This window comes from Chionomys nivalis, chromosome 3, assembly GCF_950005125.1.
Source record: "Chionomys nivalis chromosome 3, mChiNiv1.1, whole genome shotgun sequence".
Lineage (NCBI taxonomy): Eukaryota > Metazoa > Chordata > Mammalia > Rodentia > Cricetidae > Chionomys > Chionomys nivalis.
The window spans coordinates 13,423,568-13,451,082 of NC_080088.1; the positions used below are offsets into that span (position 1 = coordinate 13,423,568).

General features: G+C 40.8%; 1 protein-coding gene across 6 annotated transcripts in view; it reads left to right on the top strand.

The window, feature by feature from the left end:
• App (amyloid beta precursor protein) overlaps positions 1-27,515 on the top strand; it is a 229,404-nt gene that overhangs the window by 114,556 nt on the left and 87,333 nt on the right. For all 6 annotated transcript variants that reach the window (XM_057765553.1, XM_057765554.1, XM_057765555.1 and 3 more), the window contains exon 6: positions 15,034-15,236. In XM_057765553.1, coding sequence (XP_057621536.1) covers positions 15,034-15,236 — 203 coding nt within the window. The remainder of the gene's footprint in view (positions 1-15,033; positions 15,237-27,515) is intronic.

Genomic DNA, 27,515 nt, shown 5'->3' on the forward strand with positions numbered 1-27,515 from the left:
CATCACACTCATGCTAGGTGGTGACAGAGGCCAGAAGAGGGTGCTGGATCCCAAGAACTGGAGTTATACATGGTTGCGAGCGTGGGTGCTAGGAATTAAATATGGTTCTCTTGACGAATAGCAATGCTCTTAAATGCTGAGACATCTCTCCTGTCCTGCCAGAGTTATTTCAACTCGTAGGTCTCAGAGCATTTATTTTTTTAATATTATGGTACGAGATGCTGAAGAATCTGAGCCTATTTTTCTGTGTGCTTGGGTTTGCCTTCTAATGCTCTAGATATGTTTAGTTAAATTGTTTCTGTACCTTGGGTACTGAGATAGCTGAGGAAAGACACAGTTCTTCACCAATGCTGCTAATGGAATTCTACCCACCTCCATCCCATGAGTAAGAATCTGTGATGGGAAACGAAACCATCCTTTGAGCAACTTAAACAAATCTATGAACTTGGTATCTGATGGTGACCAGACACCTCTCATGTAGTCAGATCTCATTCTTCTAGGTGTCCGCGCTATTCATAATCATCACCATGATAGTGATTTGACATGCTCACAGATCCTGACGTCATTGTCTGTCCCTTTGGCTATCAGCCCATGGGCTTCCCTGACTTTTAAGAGATGTAGCTGCTGCTAGCACCCCGTTCAATATCCAGCCTTTCAACTTTCACTCTTGTTCTCCTGCTCCTGCTCCACCTAGCCTCCAGAGATGTGGGCTAAAGGGAACACTCCTCCATTGCTGGTGGGTGGGAGTGCAAACTGGTCCAGCCACTTTGGATATCAGTATGGCGATTTCTCAGAAAATTAATAAACAACCTACTTCAAGACCCAGCAATACCACTTTGGGGTATATAAGCCAAAGGATGCTCAACCATACCACAAAGACTTGTGCTCAACTACGTTCATAGTAGCATTATTTCTAATAGCCAGAGCCTGAAAATAACCTAAATGCCCCTCGACCAAAGAATGGATAAAGAAGATATGGTACATTTACACAATGAAGTACTACACAACAGTAAAAAATAATGACATCTTGAGATTTGTGGGCAAATGGATGGATCTAGAAAACAGCATATTGAGTGAGGTAACCCAGACCCAGAAAGACAAATATATGTACTCACTCATAAGTGACTTTTAGACATAAAGCAAAGAAAAACCAGCCTACAGTTCACAATCCCAGGGAATTTAGATAACAAAGAGGCAGCGACAAGCAAGTGCAACACAAACAAGCAGAACGATTCACTCAGATTTCTATTTTTTTTCCTTTTCTTTTTTCTTTGCCTATTCTCTCTCCACCTGTTAGTTAATTTAGATGTAGGTGTGTCAATGTTACTGATTTTTTTCAAAGAACCAGTTCTTTGCTTCATTGAGTATTTTTTCTGTTTTGTTTTCTTTTTTATTGTTTATATTGAGCTATATATTTTTCTCCACTCTCCTCCCTTCTTCCCCACTCCTCTTCCACCCTCTCCCATGATCCCCACGCTCTCAATTTACTCAGGAGATCTTGTCTTTTTCTACTTCCCATGTAGATTAGATCCATGTGTGGTGGCGCAAATGAATGTAGACAGATTATATAGATATATACAGCTTTAATAAGGAAATAAACTTACAGGACCACAGGTTCCCGCGGTGTACCGGAAAAGCGGAGCAAAAGAAAAGGGCTGCTGGGCTCAGCCCGGCAGATTTATCCGTAAACATTAGCCCGAGGCGAACACGCCCCCAATGGGTGGGGCTATGTCCCTACATCTCCCCCTTTTGTCTAAATAAGATAAAACCAAACCAAATACAACTATATACAATAATAACAAATAATAAATATAACAAACAATATTGAGAACAAAACTTTTGCTAAACATTCTATCTCAAGGAGTCTAAATAACATAGAGAGTAACTACAATTATATAATCTTCAACTCCGTCAAAGATCTGAGAAGGGAATAAAGATTACTTAACAATCGAGAGATATCCAAAATGTGCAACAATTGACAGAGACAACTGACTACCTGGGCAATCACCCAAAGTCTCGTTTGCAATGTTGAGTCAACCAACTTTGGCTAAGGCCTAACATAACTGGCATACCATTATTAAAGGCAAGGAACTTTCTTAGGACTATCCTACCCTGTCTTGGCAAGATAAGACAATCCTGTTTCATCCACTTAGGGATATTCTGTATCTTTGTCAGAAGTTGAGGTATGGGCTTTTCTTAACCCAAAGGCCAGTTCTGCCAAGAAGACAAGCTCCCAGTGGAGTGTCTTTGGTGCTCAACGTTCTCTCGGGAGTAGAGTGGTGTTGCCAGGAGTAATTGTGTCTCTTTGGCATAGAAATTTTAGGTTAGATTAAAGGCCATTTTCTACAGCTCTTCGAAGAGGCTGAAGATCATACTATCTATACTAAATATAATCTCTATGTAACTAAAAGACCTGATAAACTTAAAAATAAATATGACAAACATATAATTCTCAATACCTATCTAACTTTGAAGACTAAAAGAATAAACAACTGTGCAATATATGAAGACAATGATCTTCAACTGTAAACAATGTCATAGTATCAGAGGTAGAAATGTACAATGTAATATGGTAGATGTATCAATACAATATAGACAAAGTTATAAGCATACTCATACAAAAATAGAGGTAGGAACACTCACATTCAATATTCAACATATCAGTATACAAGAAACAGTACCAGTACAATTTTCTATAAACAGTAATTCACAAATACCAATCATCCCAAAAAACCAGTTACCCCCTTCTTCTTCCTCTTCTTCTTCTTCTTCTTTTTTTTTTTTTTTTTCCAAAAAAAATATCACCCCATCCCCTCAACCCTAAACCAACCATTAAAAGATGTCCCCAACCCTGAGGGCAAACTCTGTTGGGAGAGGGGATGTCGTCCTCTAAGATTGCTTCTAGCTGACATGGGGGCGACGTTCTTCTTAGGGGGTCCTGTGAAAGCAAATGATGGTAAAATTCCCAAATTAACCTTTGACCTAAGAAAATTATAACTAGTCTCAGAGCGTTTTGAGAAGGTCCGACCAGAGTGTTGTCAAAAATGTGCACCATTCAAAATTGTCTCTTGTAGTTGGTACCAAAAAACAGGTCTAATATTAGCGCTTTAAAAAAAAAAAAAATTCATGACGTCATAAAAACCAGATGAAGTTGATGTTGTGGGGCCCCATCTTCATCCTGGAAACTTCAAAGATTACTGTAGGAAAATTTGTTGCTTGTTATGGGAAATGTAAACATTAACAACAAGGACATATACTGACATATAAAGAAAGACACAGATATGAGGAAAAGCAAAGAAAGTTTAAGACATATATATATATATATAAATTAATACTTACAGAACAAGTCCCTCCATCAGTAATTAAATATTAGGGGTACCTTAAATTCTTTGAAGATGGATATTTTCCTGTGGAGATAAGAAGAGAACCCTACCCCCAACCTATCTGTATTACTTACCATCAGTATGATTGCCATCCATGTGATTGAATTGTTATTTATCTTTCCCAACTGGCTTCTCTTCATCAAAACGAACCTTTATCAATTTTGTTGGAATCCACAATTTTTCCTCACCTGTGGAGACAAGAGCAAATCCCCTTCCCCAACGCAGCACATCTCCTGGCTTCCATTGTGAGGTCAGCACGTCCTTGAAATAAACTGGTTGATTTAGTTCAGTAGACTTTTCCATTATCCAATGTCTTTCTGCAGCCGACGTTCCCTTCTCATTAGCATTGAGGAAATTCAAGGTTAACAAAGCATTATGTAACCTATTTCTGGGGGTGTTTTCCACCCCTTTCTGTTTGTTCAACATATCCTTTATAGTTCGATTTGATCTTTCTATGACTGCTTGACCTGTAGGATTGTATGGTATACCTGTAACATGCTTGATATTGTAATAATCAAAAAACCGTTTCATTTTCCTAGAGACATAAGCAGGACCATTATCTGTCTTTATTTGTGTAGGTATACCCATGATAGCCATGACTTCTAATAAATGAGTGATAACTGAATCAGCTTTTTCTGAACTTAAAGCCGTTGCCCACTGAAAGCCTGAATACGTGTCAATGGTGTGATGAACATATTTTAATTTGCCAAATTCTGCAAAGTGGAACACATCCATCTGCCAGATTTCATTCCTTTGGGTGCCCTTTGGATTAGCCCCTGCAGGCAGTGGCGTTTGGTTATAGAAAGAGCAAGTAGGGCATTTCTTTACAATCTCCCTAGCTTGTTGCCATGTAATAGAAAACTCTTTCTTCAAACCTTTGCTATTAACATGATGTTTTTTATGAAATTCAGAGGCTTGTAGCACACTACCAATCAATAATTGATCAATTTCTGCATTACCTTGTGCTAGAGGACCTGGCAGACCCGTATGGGATCGGATGTGTGTTATGTACATAGGGCAAAGCCTGTTCCTAATCAAATCTTGCACCTGGATAAACAAAGAGGTTAGTTCTGTATCATCAGGTATAAATTCAGCAGTTTCAATATGTAAAATAACTCTTTCTGCATATTGTGAATCAGTAACTATATTAATAGGTTCTTTAAAATCCCTTAGCACCATAAGAATGGCATATAATTCTGCCTTCTGGACAGAATCATAAGGACTTTGTTCCACCTTACCCAAGTCTTCTGATTTGTAACCTGCCTTCCCTGATTTATTGGCATCAGTATAGAACGTACGGGCTCCAGTTATTGGAGTATCACGGACGATTCGAGGAAGGATCCAAGAAGTTCTCTTTATGAAGTTAAGCCTCTTGCTTTTTGGATAGTTGTTATTAGTGTCTCCCAAGAAATTAGCACAAGCTCTTTGCCATGGTTCATTATCTTCCCATAATTTCTTTAGTTCATCAGCAGTGAAAGGCACTATAATTTCTGCTGGGTCTATGCCTGCTAGTTGACGAAGTCTCAACTTGCCTTTTATAATTAACTCAGAGACTTTTTCTACATAAGTTTTCAGTTTCTTACTTGGTTTATGTGGTAAAAAGATCCATTCCAAGATAATATCATCTCTCTGCATTAAAATTCCTGTAGGGGAAATTTTTGACGGTAGTATGACGAGAATACAGTCGAGCTCTGGATTTACCCTATCCACATGTGCCTGTTGTAATTTTTCCTCAATCATCATCAGTTCCTTTTCTGCTTCAGCTGTTAATTCTCTGGGACTGTTTAAATCTTTGTCACCATCCAAGGTTTTGTTCAAATGAATTATTAGATCAGGTGTTATCCCAATAGCTGGCCGTAGACTGGAAATGTCCCCTAATAGTCTTTGAAAGTCATTAAGAGTCCGTAGGCGATCTCTCCGAATTTGTGCCTTTTGTGTCTTAATTTTTTGTAAACCTATTTTATAACCTAAATAATTAACAGAATCTCCCTTCTGAATCTTTTCAGGAGCAATTTGCAATCCCCATTTTGGTAAAAGTATTTTTATTTCTTCAAACAGTCTGTTCAAGGTATCCATGTTTGAATCGGATAACAAAATGTCGTCCATGTAATGATATACTATCGATTTGGGAAATTTCTTGCGTATTATTTGCAATGGTTGATTCACAAAATATTGGCACAGGGAGGGGCTATTTAACATACCCTGGGGGAGGACGGCCCAGTGGTACCTCCTCGAAGGTTGAGAATTATTATAAGTAAGCACTGTGAAGGCAAATTTTTCTCTATCTTCTTTTTGTAAAGGTATAGTGAAAAAACAATCCTTTAAATCAATAACTATGAGAGGCCATCCTTTTGGCAATAAAGAGGGCAAAGGAATTCCAGATTGCAGAGGGCCCATAGGTTGAATAACCTTGTTGATAGCCCTGAGATCTGTCACCATTCTCCATTTACCTGATTTTTTCTTAACCACAAATACAGGAGAATTCCAAGGGCTGGTAGATTCTTCTATATGTCCAGCATCTAATTGCTCTTGTACCAACTGTTCTAAAGCCTGTAACTTTTCCTCAGCTAAAGGCCATTGCTTTGTCCATATTGGTTTCTCAGTCAACCATTTTAAAGGCAAGGCTGTTGGTATCTCTGAAGGGACATCAATTGCTTGTTCTTGTACAGCCCGAATGGCCGGTTTTCTCCGTTTGTAATATCTTTTAATATTATCCCCAGAAATATAGGCTCTAGAAGTAGCAGGAATGTTAATTTGGGTATTCCATTGTTGTAATAGGTCACGACCCCATAAATTCATTGCAATATTGGCTACATATGGCCTTAATTTTCCTATTTGTCCCTCTGGACCTATACATTCAACCCATCTCGTGCTCTGCCTTACTCGAGATAGGGTTCCAATTCCCAGGAGCTGAACATTTACATTCTGAAGAGGCCAATATGGATGCCAAGATTCTGGGGTAATGATACTTACATCCGCACCTGTGTCCAGCAGGCCAGTAATAAAAATGCCATTTACACACACTCTCAGCTTTGGTCTTTGGTCATTTATAGAAGTTTGCCAAAATACACGGAACTCATCTTTCTGATCATTATTGCTTGTAACAGTAGGCATGGGGCTTTCTAATTGTCCTGACGAGTCATGTTCTCTGTAGTAACTGGAAATGACTGAACCATGTTTGCCATGGGGGCCTGTGAGGCCCCCCCCTCTCACGTTTCCCGTCTGTATCAGGTTGCCTTGTCTATCTCTTGTAGACCTGCACTCATTCGTCCAGTGTCTGCCCTTTCCACATCTTCTACATAAACCTGAAGGCTGAGTCCTCCTATTTCTGTTATTTCTAGAAGATGCATTATTATTATTTCTGAAAATCCGTTGTCTACAATTCCTTTTCATATGACCCATTTTGCCACAATTAAAACATTTGGTATTCTGATGTCTCCTTTTACCATTGGAAATTGCTTCTTCTACCCATGCTTCAGTGCCATAGTCAAATGTATCAACATCTAGTGTATGCAAGACCCATTCTTCTAATGGCGCTGATCTGAGCTTTAAAGGTCCCAAAATCCTTTTGCATTCCACATTTGCATTTTCATAAGCCAAAGTCTCGATCATTATACGTCTTGCTTCTGGGTCAGATATCCCTATTTGTACAGCTTTAGTTATTCTTTGTAAAAAGTCACTAAAGGGTTCTCTCTGACCCTGTTTAACTCTGACAAATGATTCCATCCTCTGTCCTGGGTCTTGCACCCTGTCCCAAGCCCTTAAGGCTGCTGTAGTACACACGGAGAGTATGTTTTCATCCAAATTAGCTTGTTCCTGAGGCTCAGAAAATAGCCCCTCTCCCAAAATTTGATCTATGGAAATCTCAATTCCCTTTGCTCTTTCCTGCTGTTCTAAAAGTCTAGCCTCTTGCCTGAATAAGCATTTCCATTTCAATTGCGTTCCACTCTCAAGGACAGCAGAGCTCAGTTGAAACCAGTCATTGGGCGTGACCCTATTCGTCGTGGCCCAAGATCTTAGCATCTCTTTAACAAAAGAGGCATTCATTCCAAAAGTCATTACAGCCTGTTTAATTTCTTTGAGATCATTCATACGGACAGGTTCCCATGTATCTTCCTTGATGACCCTAGGGTTTCTGGAACCAACTACTTTCTCAGTTGTTACAACTGGAAAGGCAGGTAGAACTGTAGGTAGAGCTTTGTGGGAATTGTCCCGGAGGGATTTACCCACAGATTTAGTTAAAATATGCCTTTCTACCTCTTGCTCTTCTTCCTCAGAATTTAGAAATTCCTCAATCTTTTCAATTCTATTCACCATTGCCTTCTTTAATGTCTGAATCTCCTGTCCAGAATTATGTTCTAAAGCCTTCATTGAGGATTCTAAAGTATGAAGTTTGTCCATTAGAGATAATGTCTCATCTTTGGACATAAGTTTTATAGCATATACCGTGCCTTCTTGTATAGATAATCTTTCTGTCAATCTGTCATAAGCTTTAGACAAAATCCGATTGTCACATTCAGCAGTTTTGATTCTCTCAGTTAATGTTTCTGTTCCTACTGAAAGGGACTGAAGCTTACGATCCAAATCAGCTGTTCCTTCTTCCACAGTAATGAATTTCTCCTTAATATCAGCCGTTAATGTTTCAGAAAGGGACTGAAGCTTACGATCCAAATCAGCTGTTCCCTCTTCCATAGTAATGAATTTCTCCTTAACATCAGCCTGTACCTCTTCTAAATTTTTTTCAGTTTGTCGAGTTGTGTTAAACAAAGATCTGTTCTCTGCCTGGAGAACTTCAAACTGATTTTTGAGAAGATTGTTGTCATTCTCAATTGTTTTTAAACGTTCAACCTCGTCTCGTAAAGACTTTATCATATTTCTATTATCAAACCATACAGTACCAAGGAAAACTACGAATCCCAGAAAGATCCATATCTGTGGGCTGACAGACACTTCTTGTAAAATCTCCCACATGGTACAACTGAAAAGGCTGTTAAAGTCTTGAATGGTAATGTTTTCAGACATTTTTCTTATTTATAAAAGAAAATTATGTACCTGTAATGAAGTTTTCCTGCCAGTGGTGGCTAAAGAAATGCACCTGAGTCCACGTGGTCTAAGCCAGAGCCGGTCTGAAACAATTAACTCAAAACAAAAATTATTGTACTGCCTGTTAAGGGAAGGGGTTTGGTGGCTTTTACTTCAAAACCGCGGGTGCTTCACTTAAATCAGGCAGTGAGGGTTTGGAAGAAGCAGGGAGCTATTAACTGCTCTGTGGGGGGTCGCTGCTCTGCGACTGTAGTGGCCTGGAGTGGGGGAAGGGAAAGCGAGCAGGGAGCGCGCTGTAAATCGCCTTCCTGAGCTCAGGCAACTAGCCGGGAAAGGTGGAGCTTGCGCCCCCCCTGTGCCGGGTCAGGGGCAAAATAGCCCGACGTTGGGACGCCAAATGTGGTGGCGCAAATGAATGTAGACAGATTATATAGATATATACAGCTTTAATAAGGAAATAAACTTACAGGACCACAGGTTCCCGCGGTGTACCGGAAAAGCGGAGCAAAAGAAAAGGGCTGCTGGGCTCACGCCCGGCAGATTTATCCGTAAACATTAGCCCGAGGCGAACACGCCCCCAATGGGTGGGGCTATGTCCCTACATCCATGTATGTCTCTCTTAGGGTCCTATGGTGCTCTCTTCACTCACTGCTCCTCATCTGGCTCTTGGTTTCTTTCCTGAACCTGCAAGATTTTGCCTTTGCGTGCCTGCCTTAACCGTCCCTACCCAACTTGCTCCCATCCTTTCTGTCCTCCACTCAGTGTGCAGTAATCTCTTCACCATGCATAGCCATTTCATCAGCGATGTTATTTGTCTTTTACCAAGGAGTAAATACTATACAGGTACATAAGTAAACAAGACAGTGCAAAGCCCTGCTTTCCTTGGAAAAAGCCATGGTTTCTATCTTCCCTTTCTGTTAAAACTCAGTGTCCCTGTGAGTGTTTGTTGTGATCATACTTATTTGCATATTATTTCTGATTGCATAATTAATGCATATCCCTGTCTGAACCTACTGCACAGAGGCCTCTGGCTTGTACAAGTCACTTTCTCCTTGGAATCTCTAAAGCTTATGTTATGCAGCAATTAGCACAGACTGGCTCACCCAGAATACCGGAGTAGGCAACGCAATCCAATTTCCATCCAAGCTTGGGGCCAGTGGCTCACACTTAATTGCCTGAGTCACGCAGCTTTGGTGTCTCGGTCTTGATATTTGTCATCTTCTTAAAGTGGAAGCCCTGAAGCCGGGCCTCCAGTTGGGTTTGTGGACCTTCCCCAGCAAGGAATACTTTAGCTGCAAATGTCAAAACTCTTTGGAATCGGTGTAGTGATGAATAGTTTGGAGTCTTTCTGCTGAGCTGTGTTTGCCCAGTGGTGCACCTTTATTAATCTAATGCCGTCAAGGCATAGCTGGTCTTCCCGGGTGTGAACAGAAAGTGAGAAGTAAAAGGCACATTAACAAGGACACTTGGGTTGCTATCCTTTCATCTGGATGTGGCTTCTCCATGAAGTTCAAGCATGTGCCCTGGCTTCTGGCTGTTGAGAAGTGTGAATGTTGCAAGGCCTTCAAGCTGCCTGGGATGTAGCAATGTGGACTAATGGCTATTTGGTTTATCCTCTCTTGTCAAGAGAGGAGAAGAGTTAGAATGACCTTGGGTATTTTACACAGTATTTGCTACAGCAGTTTTTATGCCTTTCTCCTGAGAGCATTAACCAGATTTTTAGAAAACTTCTAACTGAAAAATTGGTGCTCCCTGCTAGCTACTGTGTTGTCACCAAGGCAGCTAGCTACAATGGTTTTCCATATCTACAGGAGGTACAGTCCAAAGGGCTCTACCATCACATGGACCTCACATAATAAATACTAAGCTTTGTATATACGGTGTTTATTGCTTTCCTTACATACCTGTGATTAAAGTGGATTGTGTATGCATGTGCAGAAAGAGATAATTAGCAGTCATAAAATGGGATTATAGAAGTAGTATACTAAGAATTACTTAAAGTTTATGATTTTTTCTGGAATTTTCATTTAATAGTTTAGACTATATTTGATCGGGTAACTCATAAGTGAAGCCATGGTATTGTAGAGTAAAATAGGAAACATTCTATTTCTACAGCATCAAAAGAAGCCTTTTCTGTTCACAGATCTGAATTAATGAAGTAATCAGTGTAGAGAATGATTTGTTTGGCTCATTCGGGCTAGCTAGGTGAGGCCATGACAAAAGGAGCTATAGACTGGAATGAGGTGGAAACCATAACCCTGTTTTTTGCTTCTTTTTCTTTTAAGTATATTTATCATGCTGGCTACTTGGGGTAGGGTATATGTTTGCAAATCTGAAGGCTCTGAAGATTGTAGTTTTGCTACTGATATTTCTTACCCCAGACCAACCCACAAGTATTTACACTAAGAAAAGTAGCTGTTTCTTTAGGAGAATCCACTTGAAGCCTTTTGTACACTCTGAACAGGGGTGTGCACAAAGGACACACAACACAGTTCAACAGCTTGCTGAATTTAAAAAACTGAACACAACCGGGTAGCTAGTCCCCAAACCGGAACACCCATACTTGCCAGCCACCTTCTTCTGAACACCGAACTGTGCAACTCCTGATCTTATGTTTGCCTGCTTTCGTTGTTTATATAAATAAGCAGGACATGGTGGTTCATGTCAGTAATCCCAGCACTTGGGAGGCTGAGGCAGAAGGATCATGATGAGAGCAAGAACAGTTCAGGCTGCAGACTGAAACCTTTTCTCAAACACTGTAAACAATAAGTACATAAATAGATTTAGTGTGACCTTTTGTGTTTAGCATCTAATAGCCTATTGGAATGGGGGTGCTCCTGGCGTTGTCTTCCTTGGCCTGTCCCATGTTGAATATTTCCTGGGGACCACAGAAAGCAAGCTTCCTTTTTTACATATTTCTTCACATTCTCTGAAAGTAGCAGTGATGATCTCAGATACTGCTTTCTTTTCTAATAAACCAACTTACCCAGTTAGGGAGCTATCAATCCAAAGAAAAAGGAAGTATCTGTTCACCTTGGCTTGTTTTCTTTTGTTATTGTCGCAAAGTTTGTTTGTTTGTTGCTTTATTTTCTCTTTACTCCTGACTTGGATTCTGGGAAATTCCCAGAGACCTTTGGACTTTTATCCCCTCCCCCCCAACACGAACATCAGCATGCATAGGTCTGAGCCCTGTCTTTTCAGTCTTGCTCCTCTGTCCTTCTGATCTGTCCCAGCGCTTTGGGAACTGGCTTTTGGTCATTTTCCTCACTGCTATAGTAGGGGGCTGATAGTAGCTCACATTCTCATAACCATGAAGACACAGTATCTCTCTGCCATTTCCTTTCCTGAGCTTCTGTGACAGGAAGTAAAGACAAAAACTGTGAGACAATAAATAAAACTTGTAAAAGTCTTTCATTCATTTAACTTTTATATGATACTTTAGAGTAGCGTTGGGTTCACAGCAGAACTGGGCAGGATGTACCAAGACATTCAGTTACCCTTTACTTCAGATCTCCAAACCCCCAAGAGTATGTCCCAGCAAAGTACACGCTCACAGTGATGTGTGGCCCCTGTTATCCTCTCGTGCAGAATAACTTCACAGAGGAAACAAGCCTCTCCCCTGCAGGAGCCTCAGCCCTGCAACCGCTGATCCTTTTGCCACGTACGGAATGTCATACGCCCATTTCAGAGAATGCAAACGGTAAAATGCTTTGCACGACTTTCCTAAGAAGGCACAGAAGCAGGAATGGGAGGTGGCATGAGAATCATGCCACCTAAGGAGACTGACTCACAGGCATCACACACAATTGTGATCAAGTTCAGCACTGTCGGATGCCGACAGAGTTACCTTTGTGGTAGTGTTTATCCTCTACCAGGGTACAGTCTTGAGTGCTGAGAACATTGCACCATCACCGATTTATTTCCTCCCTTTCACCTTCTCAGTGCATTCAGATACCCTTAGGATGACCATGAGTTTTCGTTTCCTTCGGTTGAAGGATTTCTCATGCTTAGTGTTTAAAATCCAGAAAAGACATGTGCCGTATGTAAGTTGATGACCTCCATAGCTGGGGAACATGTTGTGAATATTCTACTATCTTAGTGACTGATCGTCTTTCTGCGCATGCTTCTTGCCTGGTTTGCAACAAAATCGCTCAGCTTCACGTTTTCCCCGACTTCTCCCTCCTCTTGTTTTCTGTTGCTATGCTCGGCTTTACAAAGTGGCCTTGCCTTTCTTACATCACAGGACAACTGCCTGGCGTTTCTGCTGGTGGTAGGAAAGCATTTGGCCACCTTTGAGTGCTTTCCTGATAGTCTAAAAGCTACAATTAGAAGTTGTAAGAATGGCATGTTTGGGATGCTGCAGCATCGTTAGAACACAGTTGTGTGTTTCTGCTTTAAATAGTGTCCAAATAGATAATTGAATTCATGGACATCTAAATTTAATTCCAGAAATCAAAGCTATGGTAATAAGAACTGGACCTGAGCTCTCTTAGGGCAAGTAATTTAATTTCTCAGCCGGTTGAACTATTATGCATCTGAGTTCTTTGTTATTATGACAGTAAATTGCATAGACAGATGCAGGGACGGGTGATGGGCATGTAATTCCTTCTTTCTCCCAGCTAGATGCACACCAGAATGCAGATCATTTGAAACCGCTCTCCCTACAGCCAAGGCTTCTGCTCGGAGCTTTAAAAGGAGCATTTAAGCAATAATGCAGGGTGCAAAGACACTTTAGGGAGTCCAGGGAGAGGTTTTCTTCCCCCTACCTGACAGCCCAGGACTGACCAGATCCTGAACCATACACTTGAACACCGTTACAACAGTCATGGGCAAGCTGGTGGGTATTTCATGGTTTGACGAGAATCCTGGCCTGTTTTAACTTTTCTCGCTGCCTTTATGTTTGAATTACTACCAACGGTGGAGAACCAAAGAAAACTGTGACTGATTTGGTTGCATAAAGAGGATCCAAACACAGTGAGCTATCTGATGTGCAGGAAGGAGCCAAACACCCCGGCTCCCTAGGAGAACAACCTTGAGATTAAATGAAAGGATGTGCCCCAGATAAAATCTAGGCCAGCTTTAGGTTTAATTTTGAAATGTGGTCTCAAGTACTAGATATGTTTACAGAAATTTTTATGCAAGCAATCAAGGTATCAGTTCTCTGCATTTATATCTAAGCATATGGAGGCTTATGCCATCTGATTATCCATGCCAGAGTCTTATCTTTGTTTTCTCACCTATTTCTTCATGGGCTTAATAAAAATTTGATAATCCATGGTAGTTTTCTGCCCTGTCAACATGTTATGCATTAACACTTGACTAAGTTATTCTGCTTGACTATTTCCTCTTTATGTTTGCCAAATGCTTTCGAATATATTGTTCTTTCATCAGATTTGACCAGAGTTGGGGAAAATTGTCCCCTTGAGAAGCCACACATATTTTTATAGAACTTTTTTAAAGTTCTGCATCCTGCCCCTGTACCTAAGGGCCTCACATGCGTCATTCATTATGCAACCTGTACAGGAAGATCCCTGGAGCGTAGAGGAATTCATAGTATTCCCTCCGTGCTATGGTCTTCACTTTGCATCCCCTTTCCTTTTCAGCAAAATGTCTCCATGCTATACTGTCAGACACTGAATTTGAAAGTCTTTCAACTTTCCGGAAGCATCCTAAACCACACATGGACCATCCCAGTCTCCAGTTCAGATGGAATCTGATGGTCTATGACACGGGAGTCTCACTTCCCTAGCCTTTAACCGCTGAGCCATCACTGCAACCCCAACACTGTCATTACGCTTCATCATGGCACAGCTAATACAATCTTCCAGATTGCCGTTGCTTTTCCCAACTACAAGCTCCTTCTTGCTGGCCAGAATCAACCTCAAGGTGATAATCCCATGTGCTATGTTTGTCGCCGGGAGCATTTCCATGGGTGTGATCGCTCTTCCTCCCATCTGTGTGGCGCTCTCACTTGACAAAACTGTGCCCGAGAGTCTCAGTCACAGACATTTATCTTATGCTGGCTTTGTGATCTGATCCAGTGTATCTCTCTCTCCTTCCCCACCAGGCAGTACAGGGTAGGCTTGTCCTTGCCTTTATCTTGCTCTTTAGCCAGGCATACACTGGCAACCAGATGCTTTCCGCAAGGATTCCTTAACAGCCTTTTAAATTGTGTCCTAAACATGTCGTTTAGCAATTCTGCATAAATGCTTACTATCTACCATTTGTGCATCTCTATATAGATGTCTACAGCCATATCCTCTCTCCATGAGCTACATGACTTTGTCTTTCCCATGATGTCATAGAGCTAGAGTTATGTGATCCTCTTTTTGTAGCCATTAAACTAAGAAGACCTCTGTGCACCTGTGAACGTTTTGTAGACCTCAGCTAGAATCCTACTTAACCTACTTCAACCTTCTCTCTCAATCTCTCTCTCTCTCTCTCTCTCTCTCTCTCTCTCTCTCTCTCTCTCTCTCTCTCTCTGTGTGTGTGTGTGGTTTTCCAATTCTGTGCTCCCTCACAAATGACCACAGTTCCTTGATTTTTCTTCGCTTTCCTAAACGTCATTTGGCTGAGTATTCCACGGCTATTTTTATTGTTCTTCCAGTGAAGATAAAGTGGTAGAAGTAGCAGAGGAGGAGGAAGTGGCTGACGTTGAGGAAGAAGAAGCTGATGATGACGAGGATGTCGAGGATGGGGATGAGGTGGAAGAGGAGGCTGAGGAGCCCTACGAAGAGGCGACAGAGAGAACCACCAGCATCGCCACCACTACCACCACCACCACCGAGTCCGTGGAGGAGGTCGTCCGAGGTAATCCACTCTTGTTTTTACTTTTAAATGTCCTGAGATAAAGGAAAGCAGAGTGGGAGAACACTGATTTCCATCAACACAGCACCCTCGCCTTTTCTACCCCCTGCCCTCATTTCCCTCCTTGGAGTCACAAGGCTTCTTGTACTTGTTTTTTTATTGGTGTTGGTTTGGTTTGGTTTAACAATTAGCTCAGCAGTCAGTTTAAATGAACACAAATCCTGTTTGCACAGTGTCTCCTATGCCTTATGTGTGCTGTTTAAGGAATCTTTTAGGCTGTTTTATAAGACCCCACTGAGCCAGAAGTCAATGAAATTGACAAGTACTGAGTCCTCCCCTGGTGGTGGGTGTTCACTGTTCAGCCTTGCTGTGACTCTTTGACCCCTGAGATTCAACTAGAGTTTGGGTCATGAACTGCTGGGCTTATAGACAATTTCAATAAATTTTGTGTGAATGACTTTCATTAGGTTTTACTAAATCTAATTTTTAGTATGATTTGATAAGAGTCAGTTTATTTCATGCTGTGAAATTCAACAACCATCCAACAACCGTTATGCCAACTAATGTGCTTTGGGGTTGAGATGTTTAATAACTGTGCATTGGGTCCCCCCCTCCCTGCCAGAGTAAAAGCTGCCTCTAGAGCTAGATTTAATGAATATGGGTTGACTTAATTTCAGTGTAATGCAAATGATATTAACTTTTATCCACAAATGCTCTAACAATGTAAGATTTCCTTTCTGTTGGTTAAAAGGTATGATTATAGCTCATTAGAATTTAATATGGGACACTGTCCAACTCAAGTACATTGTTAATTATTATTGCTAGTTGCTCGCTGCCTTTTCTGCATTTTTAAGAATGTTATTGAGGTCTGATTTATATATCATAAGATGAACTAATTTTTAATATATAACTCTGACTTTAATAAATTTACTCAATTATTTAGTATCATCATAGTCTAGCCTAAGGACATTTCAGCACTGCGCACTCAAAGAGCTGGTTCTCACTTATAGCCCCAAGCAGCAGCTACTCTACTTTGGTCTCCATGGAGTTTCTCTTTTCTGAATATTTCTTTCTTCTTCTTTTTTAATTGTTTTTATTGCGCTGTACATTTTTCTCCACTCTCCTCCCTTCCTGAGTATTTAATATCAGCAAGGTTGTATGTGCATAGCATTATGACTGACTTGTGTCACTTAACAGTGTTTTGGGAGTTTGTGTTTTTAACTTGGAGCTTTCGTTCAATGATGATTCTGAACACTCGGCCTCCACGGATCTAATGAAAGCATTCAGTGTTGTTTGGGACAGGAACTTGCAGATCCAGGTACATGACACAACTTGACCATTCCCTACCTAGGGCAGCTTCTTATTTATTTTAGCTTGTGAGATAATGTGCAAGTAGAGATACCCTTGATCTGAATGAACTGCTCTTTCTATGCCCAAGACTTCTTTTCCTACAAAATTTTTCAAATGTCTCTTGTGACCAAGACCGACAGATATGGCCTAATGAATTTCATATCCCCAATTTTTTCAGTAAGGGAAAGGTAGTTTTTGGTTGGGTGGTTGGTTGGTTGGTTGGTTGGTTGGTTGGTTGGTTGGTTGGTTTGGCTTGGTTTGGTCTGGTCCCCTCCACTTAGGGTTCCTTTCTTGACTGCACATTGCAGTGGCTGTTAATGCTGCCCTGGGACTGAGGTATTAGAGGCAGAGAATGCTCGTTTGCACCTGCTCTTTTTGTAGGTCTGACAGGAACAGGCGATGAGCACACACAGGCTCACAATGGTCATGAGTGTTAAGATTCAGGAGGAAATCAGAGTCAAGGAAACACAAAATCATCTACTCTGTGAGAAATAAGAACATACAGATTGCTTCAGGCATCAGAATGAGCTTCCAGATTGACCAGCGAAGGTTCTTAAAGCAGATGGCGTTTAGACTAGGGCCAGAAGGGTGGGCAAGCGGAGTGTCTCCTGGTAAATTTTGTTACAGGGCATGTCACATCACAGTCAGTAGGAAATATCAAAACAAAAATGATGCTTTGGTGGAAGGTGAAGGGCATGTTTGGAAGACAGAACTAGCTGACATCCTGTATAAGAGAATTTGAGAAATTTGGATTGGGACCAAAATGTGCATGCATTCAATGACAGACTGGCAAGTAAGGGTGCTGAGGGTAGCAGGATTTGGTGAGATTGTGCTGCTGTGAATCACAGGTAGATAAGGAGTGATGAGTTCAGACTCCTATTCTAACCAAGATGGACTATCTTGTGATAATGTGATTTTATTACCTTCAGAGTCATTTCATTTTCCAATTTTTCTTTGTCATTTCAAATGGTGTTGCATGTAATATGCAATTTCAGATATTCAGACAGAACATACAAAGACATGCACATCATGGAATTTTTTATTCAGAAAGTCAAAGGCAATTAAGAATTCACCAAAAAAAAAAATCTCTAGGTTAGATGTTTATAAGACAAATCCAAAGCAAACACTAGCTTTAAAGAGAGGCAGGGACTGGGGCATGGCAGGCATAGCAGGTAGACCACTTGCTGCAAAGGTGGGAGGACCTGAGTTCGTATGCTCAGAGCCATTTAAAAGTCAGGCATGATTTCAGGAGCTGCAACCCAGAGTTGTGGAGGACAGAGACAGGAGGATTGCTCGGGGTTGTTGGGAGATGTTCGGTGGAAGAACCTGTGTCAAGAAAATAAGGCAGAAAGTATTAAAGCAGGACATCTAACATTCTACCCTGGGCGTTCAAACATGCACACACACACACACACACACACACACACACACACACACCATCCTATAAATAGAAGATTGGTTTTTCTATGTGAATTCATTTATTCTATGTATGATTTACCAAAGATATAAGTTGAGGCAAATCTTTCTGGGATAGGGGCTTAAAGGAAACAGGCTATGGTGTAGTTTTATCTGTTAATGATGTAGATGTTTTTGGTGGCATAGGGTATCCGCTAATGATGTAGAATTTTTGATGGTGAGACCAAAGGGGACAAACTAACTGTGCATGTACAGTCCTAGTTTAGAAAGTGACTCTGAATCTTCCCCTTCTGGGAACTGCAGCAATAGCACAGCTGACAACACACTTTGTCAAACTCTTCCTTCAAAGCCTGCTTCTGTAGCCTGAAAATAAACACTACAGTGGAAAGATTAGTATGGCAATCTCATTTTCAATGTTAATGTTTCGGCCTTGGAAGGAAATAAATGTGATTTACAGCCATCTCTAGAGAGAAAATTGTGTCATCATCCCCAGCCTCTAACGGCTAACGTGAGTCCTTGCTGTGTTTTCTCAGGGCTAGGTAGGTGTTTGCATTCCCCATCAGCACTTGAGAGGAATAAACAGAGAGCAGAAAATAGAAGCTATTTGTATATGCTCATAAAATTTTCAACCCCATTGTCTGTTCTGCATGACTGATTTCGCAGAGAAGGAATTCTTCAGAGGTGAGCAAGTTACTACAGACTCCATCTGGCTTTGAAGCTTTGCTAATTAAGAAAATGTTGGATATTAATCTAATGGATCAAGTTGTTACCAGTTAAGTAAAGCAACAGTCTACTTAGATACTTCTTAGTTTTCAGCTCATAAGCCCAAGATGTCAGGACTTTCTTCACCCCTGAAATGTGGGTTTTGTGGTAACTGCCATAACCTTCGATTTAACCTACCCAATTTTGCCTGTCCAGAGAAACTCTATACTTTACCTTATGTTTATTTATCTAGCTAATATTCTTTGTGCCTCTGCTTCCAGCTACAGTCTTTGCCCTGTAGAAAGCACAGCAGGGCTAACACAGACCTGCTTCCACCTGCTGGCAGACAGTGCCAGAGCCAGGTTGGAGTTTTTCACTGCAGATATAAGTTTTCTGGTTCACCATTGCTTTTGCCTTTTAAGGCTTGAATCCTGTCCTTAAACCCTCATAGATACAGTGTGCAGCAGAAGAGTTACATCCCCGTTCCAGGCCAAGACAAAGTCTTAGGAAAAATTTTAAAAATATGTAAGTCATACAACCAGGATGTGATGAAGCCAGAATTTGGGCCTCATGAGGTAGGCTATTTCAGTTTGATTGAGTCCAAGTGATATTTTTACTTTTCTTTCTAAATGAATGGTGTTCTATTTAAGTTGCAACCTTCATAAATGCTTGTTTTTTTTTTTTTTTTGCTATGGAAATGGATGATGCATCTTTTATTTCCACTCCAAACATTTCTGAAATTTTTTTTTCTTTAAGTTAAATGATAACAATGACCAGAAGTCAGCTAATAACAGATGATCAAGAATACTATATCTGAGGGACCACAGATAATGTTACCTATTTTTTAAGCAGAGGTTTTTCTGAGAAACACTCAGCCCCATTTATTTAAATATTGTCTTTGACTGCGTTTATGATATAAAAGCCGAGACTAGGAGTTGGATCGTTGCAAAGGAGATTATATTGTCTGGAAAGACCAAGACATGGATTGTCTGCTCTTTTCAGAAGCTGTTTCTTAGCCTCTGATATTGTCCATTTAAACAATTCTCTAAGTCCTTTATTTTCCAGATACTACTTACTAATATAAAATTGATTTAGTTCTGTCTGTCTGTCTGTCTGTCTCTCTCTCTCTCTCTGTGTGTGCGCGCACGTGCATGCACACGTGCGCATGCAAGTAAGTCCACATTCATACTCACACACACACAGATATCAATAGAAGCTATGAAGCAACTCAAGTGTTGTTCCTCGGGTCCCTAACATTTTTCTTTTTGCTGCCTTTTGGTGGGAGGCAGGATCTTTCACTGGCCTTGAACTCATCAAACAGAGTAGACTAAATGGCCAGTACATCCCAGGGACCCACCTATCTGTCTCCCCAGGGTTGGGATTGTGAACAGTACCACCTTGCCTGGCTTTTTTTAAATGTGAGTATTGAACTCAGGTCATGTTTACATAGCAAACCATTTATAGACTGAGCAATCACCGCAGACCCAACTATAGTGTTTACGGGAGACAATCATTTTATGGCCTTGGGACAGTTGAGGAACCTGCTTTTTACCTGTCTGATGTAAGTACTGAAGCTACCTTGCACGTTCACTCCGAGAATGACCTTACGTGATGTAGGCTAAGTGCTTAACATAGTCCCTTAGGAGGACTCCCTCTGTGCTATCCAAGTGCAGTAGCTCAGATTTGAGTCCTACTTAGCCCTACAGCCTGTGAAGTGCAAACCCAACATGAAGCAAGTAGTCTTTAATTCTCAGTGTGTCTCTCCATAAAGTTGGGGTTAATAATACCTGTCTAATATTTAGCTACTTTGTAAGACGTGAGTGAGGAAATCCCTGAGAAGCACTGAGCACAGTTCCTGGTAGACAGTAGGTCTGGTCACTGTGCTTGCAGTCCTGATTTCAACCACGTAATCTATTCGGAACATTAGACAGCTAATGTTTACTGCCAGTTAGAAGTGTTAAAGGTAAACCAACAGATTGACATTTTGATTACGGTGTGATACATCTATGAGCTGTTGGTTCAACAGAGCTGGTGTTTATAGACTGCATTCTGTTACCATTAAAATACGCATGAACTCGGTTTCTTGCTTAAAATAGTTTCTTTGTGTGAATATGTTCCACATATCAAAACATTTGCAATTAAATTTTATATCTTGCAGAAAACTGAACAAGATGGTACTGAATGTTACCACATTTCAAGATAAGAATTTTTATTCCTTTCAGACATTTTATGCCTCATGGAAGGAAAGGAAATTCTTTAGTAAGGGGACAGAGAGAGACACGGATACAGGTGACTTTTTAAACACTTGTGTTTGTGAAACCAAAACCTGCCATCTGAGCACTGGCTGCTTTACATTAGCTGACTGACCTGGTAAACAGTTCCTGCTCTTCTGCTAGCATTCACTAAGGAGCACCATTGATTGACTAGAATACATCCCCCAATATTGATGAGGCACCTCTACAGCAACACATATTCAGAGGGACATCTCACAGCAATCCTGGGTGCAACATTGCTCACTAGGGGCACAGGGATATGAGCAACGGTATCTCGGGTCCTTCCATCCAGAGCTGCAGTGTTTAAGAGTGAATCTGTTCACCCTGTATGGAAAAGGACATCGGCAGCCTGGAGGAAAAGAAATGCTTGAGAGTTTTCACCCAAGGCCCAGTGAAGACGTGGTTGCGAAGACGTGGTTATAAAGAGAGGGGAACTGACCAGCTGATAGACATTGCATCTAACAAGCATGTTTGTTAGCTTGTCTCTCCCATCTCCACTGTTACCTCTCTGTAAAAGCATGGCATGAGGAAGCCTGGAACTCACTAGTGGAATTCTTACTTTGCTCATGTTCATGTTCACAGCAAGCCAAGTTTACTGTTTCCCCAGAGTCTGTAAAAAGCTAAATATGACAGGCAACACTCTGAGGTGTGCTTGGGAATAGGAAAAAGGACAGCAGTGCCTCCTTTGGGAGCAAGGCACGGGCTTTTACATCTCGGCTTCAACTAAGGCAAAGAGAATGCGCTCACATATGGAGGCCAAAGTGCAACATCCCTTTAATGTTGGGAGAACTACCATCAGCACTACCCGTATACATGACAGGTGGCAGCCTGTTATTTTATACCCTGTAACATAGCAGTCATTGATTCTGACACACTCCATACATGCTTTGCTATGCGATGCATGTAAGTGTTCCATGTAGCTTAACTGTCCTAATCGGGAAAGCCCCCTGCAGCAATGAAGGTTCTTTAAAAGGTTGTGAAGTGGAGGCTTACAGAGACAGAGAAATAGTATACACATATGTACTGGTTTGTTTTTAATAAGAACTTCATTGTCGTCTGATTTTCTATCCTCAAAGTTCATAATTCAGTAGTTTAGTAAATTCACAAAGATGAAAATGTTGTGCATTCAGGATCAAAAACACGGATGACAGTTTATGGTAGAGAGGATGTGGGGTAAGGGAAACACTCCTCCATTGCTGGTGGGAGTGAAAACTTGTACAGATGCTTTGAACATCACTATGGCAATTTCTTAGAAAATTAGGCAGCAATCTACCCCAATACCACTTTGGGGTATATACCCAAAGGTTGCTCAATCGTTCCACAGGACACGTGCTCAACTATGTTCGTAGCAGCATTATTTGTCATAGCCAGAACCTGGAAATAACTTCAATGTCCCTTGGCCAAAGAGTAGATAAGGAAAATGTGGTGCATTTGCACAATGGAGTACTACTCAACGATGAAAAGTAATGGCATCTTGAAATTTGTAGGCAAATGGATGGAGCTAGAAAACATCATATTGAGTGAGGTAACTCAGATCCAGAAAGACAAATATAATATGTACTCACTCATAAGTGGCTTTTAGACATAAAGCAAAGAAAAATGGGCCTAAAAATCACAACCCCAGAGAACCTAGACAACAAATGGGTCCTAAGAGTGATATACATGGATCTAATCTTCATGGGAAGCAGAAAATGACAAGATCTCCTGAGATTGGGAGCATGGGGGTCACAGGAGAGGGGAGGAGAAAAATATATAGCTCAATAAAAACAATTTAAAAAAAAGAGAAAATGTTGAGCCTTAAACACAATTATAAATCTACTTAACATCTGGTAATTTTTTAAAAATCAGTTTCTTAAAATGCAGTGCAACAAATTTGAAAGCAGTTAACAAAACTATGTTTATATTTCTCCTTTTCAGTTCATTAATAAGTGCAGGAGTATATTGGCTCAGGTAACAAAGCTATGTTTTTTAATGGAAATATTTAGTTCCCTTAATAACAACTGTCCAGAACTCCAAAAGTACAGGGTCGATTGCGGACTAAATGCCTGCGTCCATTGGCCTTGAACCGCCTTGCCCTTCTGAAGGTTCTTCTGTGCCTGGTAGGCACCAGCAGAGCATGTCTGTCCTGTTGTGATTCTCTTAGGACGTGAGATGAGTGAGAATTCCAGAAGGGATGAAGTTGAGTAAGTCTCTATTTCACGTGTTCACAAGTTCCCTGGCTTTCCAGACAGCAACTTGTGATGTAAAATGGGTAAGGAAATGGGTCTTGGGCAGAGGAGACATGACAGGTAGAATGTGATAATCTTGTAATGGTAAAACTGTAACCTCATAAGAACCGGTTGGTTTTCTTCTACTTTTGTCTTGTTGAATAACTTTTGAGATGAAATGGGAAAAATGAACATTTAGAGTTCCTTTAAAATATTTTGTTTACGTTTATGTACATGTATGTTCCCTGCATGCATGTCTATACACCACATGGGTAGAGGACAGAAGAGGGTGGATGGAACTGGAGTGTAGACAGTTGTGAGCAGCCATGCCGGTGCCGGGAACCAAACCTGAGTCCTCCTTCTTTCTGCAAGAGCAGGAAGTGCCTTTCACTGCTCCAGCCCCTTACTTTGAGGTCTTAATGTTTTATGATGTCAAGCCAAGGAAGGCCTCACTGGCCATTTTTCATGCTTCCTTTCTTTCTGGAAATTTCCTAGCCTTTGTTACCCAGGATGTCAAAGATATTGGTGGCTGCTTCACAATAGCCTTGATGGGCAAAGCGACTCATTTGCCACACAAATGTTTGTTTGCCTGTGCTTCTCAGCCTCAGAACTCAATGTTTGGTTCAGGGGACTCTTTGCTCTGGAGGATGGTTTTGTGCATCATAGGATGTCTAGCAGTGCCTCTGTCTTCTTCCCGTGTGATGCTTAGGACTCTTCCCCCCTCACCAGCACTATGCACATGCACAAGCACATGAGAGTGTGCATGTGTGCATGCATGTACACACAGTAATTAGTTGATTTCTAAAAGTTTAAATACATGATTACTAAAATAAGCCGTTCTCCGTCTCATCCGGATGTCTTCTAAAACCCTTAGTTCAGTGCTTTGCACATGGTAGGTTGCCAGTGAACATATTTTATAGCATAAAAATAAGCAAGAGACATCATAAATATGACTAAGTCACTATTTAATAATAAGACAAAATACATATTAGATAAGATGTATAATACAGTCCAGTAACATAATGAGGGACAGGAAACTATAAGAAGCATTAACTTAAAATATGGCATACACTCTGTGAGCATGGTGCGTGTGTGCGGGGGGGGGGAGGTATTGTGGGTGTGGATGTGTGCTGAAACAGAGCCTCATTGTGTGGCCTTAAACTTGATCTCTTTGTGTCTCAGTTCCATGTGCTAGAATTACTGGCCTGCCTCATGCCTGGTATTGATACATGCTACCACGTAGACTGTGAAGTGTGGAGGAAATTCTTCGTGGTTTCAGTGTTTCCTCTTCCACAAGAATCCATTGTCCTTAATATTCTGTGGTAAAAAGCAAGCCTTGCTTGTCGTCTAGACTTTAACTGGGAATGATTCTGTTCTCAGCTTGAGCCTGTGGGTTCTCTTCTGTTGGAGCCCTTGGCAAGAAGCCAGCTGCTGTAGGAAGGTGTCCATGCCTTGTCTTCCTCAGACAGTGTCCTATTTCCAGACCCCCAACTCACTAGAAACATTCTTTTGTTCTCAAGGGCATTGGTGCCATCTAGAATTTCTTCCCAGAAAAGTGCTGTGGGGGAAAAAATATGTTCTACATTTAGTTTAGTCATTATTTGATTTTTATTGGTTTTCATCATTATTTTCAAAATAAAAACTTGTATGAGTTATGGGAAGACGGTCCCTAGAATTCACATTTTGGAGAAGCGACATTTTCATAGATTTAAATATAAGAGAATTATTGTCTTAATATTTGCTTTAAGGCAGAAGTGTTGACTTTATTTTGATGTTGCTTAAAAACAACTGATTGCTTAGAGTGGGATATGTTGATAATTAGTTAAAATAGTTTGTCCATATCTCTATATTTTCTTAATTCTAAAAATCTCCTAATGTATGTTCATTTCCACATATGTGAAATTTTTTTTTTTCTTTTTCTTTTTTGGTTTTTTCGAGACAGGGTTTCTCTGTGGTTTTGGAGCCTGTCCTGGAACTAGCTCTTGTAGACCAAGCTGGTCTCGAACTCACAGAGATCCGCCTGCCTCTGCCTCCCAAGTGCTGGGATTAAAGGCGTGCGCCACCACCGCCCGGCTATGTGAAATTCTTTTAACAAACCAAACTTTTTCCAATTTGTACCAAATCCTCCACTCTGATGCTTTTAGGATGTGACTGTACATTGTACCGTTAATATAACACATGAAGATACATTTAAATAAATTAGCTGGGCATGGTGGCTTATACCTGTAAACTTGGTCTTTGGGAGGCCGAGACAGGAGGATCATAGGGGTTTCATGCCAATCTAAGCTATATGGTGAGACCCTGCCTCTCAGAACAAAGGCAAGAAAACCACACCCTCCCACATTCACCTCATGGCCGCATGGTGCTTATCAAACCTTGCTGTTCACCTGACTCACCTCTGGCTGTCCTGGAACATCTGGGGAGGGGCATGGCTGGTCATGGACCTTGTGTTGAAGAAGCCCTAGCATCTATTTCTGCCTTCTGTGCTTTGAGGATTTTGGTACGGAGGCTATAAATAAGAGACTAACAGGGAAAGATTTTCTTGTCTACTGACTTTCCATTTGTGCCGTTTTTTTCTCTGTGTGGCACAGTCAATCCTTACTAGAGTGTGAAAGGTGATTATTACAGGATTGGGGAATTTGGGGAATCATAACCAGTGCACCTTGACATACCAATGATGGGATATTTTTACAAAGGAAATAACCAAATGATATGATTTAGTTTTTTACAGATAAACAATTTTTTAGCAAGTCCCTTATTCAAATTCACCACAACACAAAGCATAACTCATTCTTACCTTGTTCTAACTTTGAGTTTGTTGATACTGTGCTGCATGTCAAGCAAGAAACGGAAACCAAGTTTGCGGAAACATCATAGTGGTATGCGTTACTCTCAGTGCTCCCTCACAGAGCCAGCTCAGGAGCACTGTCTAGAGGTCACTTTCCATGCCCATCTCCTTCAGATGCCGCTTTATAAGAAACCTTCCTGCACTGGAAGGTGTGGAGTCAGGTCAGGTATAATTACAATGACAGAAAGCTGAGCATTTGGCTGGGCAGTGGTGGCGCACGCCTTTAAACCCAGCACTTGGGAGGCAGAGGTAGGCGGATCTCTGTGAGTTCAAGACCAGCCTGGTCTACAAGAGCTAGTTCCAGGACAGGCTCCAAAACCACAGAGAAACCCTGTCTCGAAAAACCAAAAAAAAAAAGAAAGGAAGCTGAGCATTTAAGTACAAAGCAGAACTAATTGAAGATACCTGCTGCATTGGTTCTCAACCTGTGGGTTGTGACTGCTCTGGGGATCCAGCGACCCTTTCACAGGCCTAATGCCCTCAGAAAACACGGAGATTTAAATTATTAATAATTTAATTCATAAAAGTAGCAAAATTACAGTTACAAAGAGCAACGAAAACAGTCTTAATTGTTGGGTGTCTCTACAACATGAGGAACTATGTTGAAGGATGGCCACATTAGGAAGGTTGAGAACCACTGCCCTAGAGACTTCTGTCACAGATCAGCACCCATCTTCCTCATGAGTCTGTGGCTTCAATAAGGTTTACAGCTGTTTTGTTGATATTTCCCCCTGTATTTGGAGCATGACACTTAGCATAAAGCTTCAGCTCCATCCTACTGTCCTAATTTGCATGATTATATTTAGTACAATATGATTACTAGATAATAAATATTTGATCATTTGTTTCCTAATAAAGTAATCATCTTGTTTTTATGACTACTTGTTAATACAGCACATGATGAATGAAATTTCTCTTAGAAGTATGTGATTTTAGCATTGAAAAAAGCATGTTGTTGTGTTTCGTTTTGTTTTTGTTTCTCTAGTCTTCTTGTTGCTTGTGGCTTAGCACTTGCTATATAGACTAGACTGCCCTTCAGTTTGTCAATATCTTCCTGCCTCTGTCTTCCAGAAACTGGGATTGACAGACATGCACCACCATACTGGATCATGGCTGTTTTAAATGACACTAAAGTTAGCCTTTTCCATTATTGATAGATTGAATGTAGACCGCAAAATGAAATTTATTTGAAATACTGATGGTCAACACGCTTAGTTTAAATGTCTTTGCCTTTATTTTCATTTTATTTCCCTGTGAAGTGAGACAGGTAATGATTTATTGCTAAAGCCAACTGTGTTTGTCTTTCTACTCTACAATTACAGAAGTAAAAGCACAAAATAGGGAACTTTCAAAGAAGTGCATTTTATTCTCTATGTCTGTTATACTGTGTTTAATTAAGCATGCTTCACGGGATGTAGAGAAAACCATTCTTTGAGAAGTTGTTCCTCAGTATCTGAGACTTTCCTTTTCTTAAGTGTATGTATTA